Genomic DNA, 3,134 nt, shown 5'->3' with positions numbered 1-3,134 from the left:
TGAATCCATGGGGTTTTCTAGATATAATATCATGTCATCAGCAAACAGTGAGAGTTTGATCTCTTCTGTTCCCATTCGTATGCCTTTAATCCCACTCTCTTGCCTGATTGCTGTGGCCAGGACTTCCAGCACTATGTTGAATAGAAGTGGAGATAGTGGGCAACCTACTGTCTTTTTTTAACTCTAGAATTTTGTTTGCTTCTTTTTTAGAATAACTATCTCTTTGTGGAAATTCTTTATTCACTGAGGCCCTGTAGTCCTATTTCCCTTTAATCCTTTAAATATGGTTTCCTTTAGTCCTTTGAATACATTTAATATTTATTATAGCTACTTTGATGTCTTTGTCTGCTAAATACAACATCATAAAGATACTCAGATTTAGCTTCTATTGACAGCTTTTTTTCCCCTGAGAATATGCCATATATTTTTGTTTCTTACATTATCTCTAAATTTTTTTGAATGCTTCACATTTTACATAATATACTGTGGCAACTCCAGATTCTGATTTCCCCCCCTGTGGTTGTTCTTTTCTTATCTGTTTGTTGTTTCTTGATAGCCTAAAAGTCTATTTCTTCCACAATGTGTGACGACCGATGTTTCTATTCCATTATTTTTTGCCTAGCTTTTTAAAACCTTTTTAAGTTGATCTCCAGTGTTCTGCCAAAGACTGACCGAGATTTTCTTCAGACATCTCAAGGCAGTAAAGCTTCCACTCCCTACTGATAGAATGTGTGTGTGAACAGAGGGGCACATTCGAAGTTCAGGTCTTCTCTAAGTCTCCTCCAGGTTTTATTTCCACTAGCTCTTTTGAATCTCCTGTTCGTAGGCTCCACTGGCCAGGGATGTATAAGTGGCTTGAGCCCACTTTGTTCTCTGCTGTGCATGTCCACAACCTCCAGTCAACCTGGGAAATGTGGGGAACTTACCAAGCCCCCATGACTGTCTTACCTCCCAAAACTCCTATTAAATCTCACTAGTACAGGAGTCTGTTGATTGCCCCAAATTGGACTACAACCTCAGAGTAGTACAGCCATTGGCTATCTCTGTTCATTTGCCAACAAGATCACTAATTTTAACATATAATGTTCCATATCAAGTGATCTCTCTCCAGCAAGCTGCTGGTTTTCAAGATCTGCCCCATTCTGACTAAAACACCACACGACAGAGTTGGGAACAAGAAAGAGGGAAAAAGGAGTAGCATTAGACCACAAACTTGTGCTATTCTTATCTAAAGTTCATTAGTTTTCATGAATAAAGCTTCTCAAATCATTTGGTTAATTTCCAGAGCACTGAAACAGTTGTTTTGACAGTTTTGTCCAGCTTTATGGTTGCTTTTTGGAAAGAGCTATAAAATCTCACTCAGTCATGTCAGTCATTCCTTTTTTGTGGGGGTGGGAGAGGATTTCTTATTTTTAGAGACAGAGTTTTGCTCTGTCTCCCAGGCTGGAGTTCAGTGGCACAATCATAGCTGACTGCAATCTCAAAGTCCTAGGCTCAGATGATTCTTTTGCCTCATCCTCACAAGTAACTAGGACTACAGGTACACTCCACCATGCCCAGCTAATTTTTTATTTTTTGTAGAAACAGGGTCTCACTACGTTGCCCAGGCTGGTCTTGAACTCCTGGCCTCAAGGGATCCTCCTGCCTCCACCTCCCAAAGTGTTAGGATTACAGGCATGAGCCACCGTGCCTGGCCAGTCAATTATTTTTAATAGTGTGTATCATGTATTGTAGTCCAGTTATAGTCTAACTATACTAAATCTTGGTAATAACTATGAGTCTGTATTTAACTCTGAGATTAAAGTGCAAATTTACTTTTTGTTATTCATATTCTATGCAGAGATATATAGCTATTTTAAACTAGATACATTAGACTCAGCTCCCTTTTTTCTTGCTGTTGGGAAAAACTGATTTTGTGTGTATATGTAGGGTACACAGAAAGAGCTGAGGAGTTCTCTATATTCCTAACCTAAAGAAGGTGCTAAACATGTAATATAATCATGGGCAAAATCATGCTAATAAACTATATTTATTTAGTCCAGACACCACAGTATATGAGGTATACTGATAATCCATACTATACGAAAATGATACTAAGATGTCTGGTATATGAAACTATGGTATATGAAAAAATTTTGAGAGAAATGTCGATGTTACACTGGAGAAGAACGTGACTTACTCTTAGTCTTTCAAATACTTAAAGTAGATTTACTCGATATTGATCCGGAAGGAAGGGTCAGAACTAAGTCATATAATTCTGAGTTCAATATATAAAAGAACGTATTTAACAACTTAAGCTAAAGCCATCGAACTTGTTCTCCTGTAAAGTAATGAGTTCCCTTCATTAAGGATGATCGTAACAGATTAGATGACCACCTTTTAAGGTGCATTTATATAGAAGGTGGACTGAATGACCTTTCAACTCTTAAGTTTCTGTAATTTTCTAAAAACAAATAGATTAGAATTTAGATGGATAAAAAATAAAACTATCAGTAAAAATAATCCAAAATATACATAAAATATACCATACTTCAAGTTATTCATAATAAGTAAGGTAATGGATCATGGAAACTATTTCTAAAAGACATGGGGTCTACTGTACTACTGGCTCCCAAAGGGCAACAATATGCTAGATATAAAAAAAAAAAAAAAGCTATCAGAAACAAAAAACACTATCCTACCATTGTATCATACAAAGCTATGATGTTTAGCTCTGATTGCTATAAATTATTAATAAAAACAAACAAGCTGTAGGGGGAAGGAAAGATAACCAAAATGAACAAAACATAGAGATTATTACATAAAATCAGACACCATTCTAGAAAGGCTAAAGCTGATTGGGTGCACAAAAAATATTATAAGACACAAAGGACACAAATAAGGGAAACTCAGACTCCTTCACCAAAACGTAGAACACAACCCTTAAACTATGAAAGAGGTAAGGTTAAGACAAATTTAAAAAGTACCATTATACTCAGAGAATAGTAAGGTAATTTGCTAGGACCAAACAGGTTATAGACTGAAAACAGAAATGACTTACCTCTTTTAGTTGATCAGCACTCCCCCATGACGCAGAACGCTGATGTGACTTCTTTTCTGCTCCCTCTTCTGCCCAACAGCTAGGTGTCTTAATA

General features: G+C 36.6%; 1 protein-coding gene across 1 annotated transcript in view; it reads right to left on the bottom strand.

Annotated features, from left to right (window-relative positions):
- GLCCI1 (glucocorticoid induced 1) overlaps positions 1 to 3,134 on the bottom strand; it is a 113,385-nt gene that overhangs the window by 54,725 nt on the left and 55,526 nt on the right. The window contains exon 3 of the mRNA XM_012647846.1: positions 3,041 to 3,127. Within this exon, the coding sequence (XP_012503300.1) occupies positions 3,041 to 3,127 (87 nt within the window). The remainder of the gene's footprint in view (positions 1 to 3,040; positions 3,128 to 3,134) is intronic.

Source organism: Propithecus coquereli, unplaced genomic scaffold (genome assembly GCF_000956105.1).
Source record: "Propithecus coquereli isolate 6110/MARCELLA unplaced genomic scaffold, Pcoq_1.0 Scaffold108, whole genome shotgun sequence".
Taxonomy (NCBI): Eukaryota; Metazoa; Chordata; class Mammalia; order Primates; family Indriidae; genus Propithecus; species Propithecus coquereli.
Note: the sequence above shows the minus strand (reverse complement) of the source record. Positions and strands in the feature narration are given on the sequence as shown.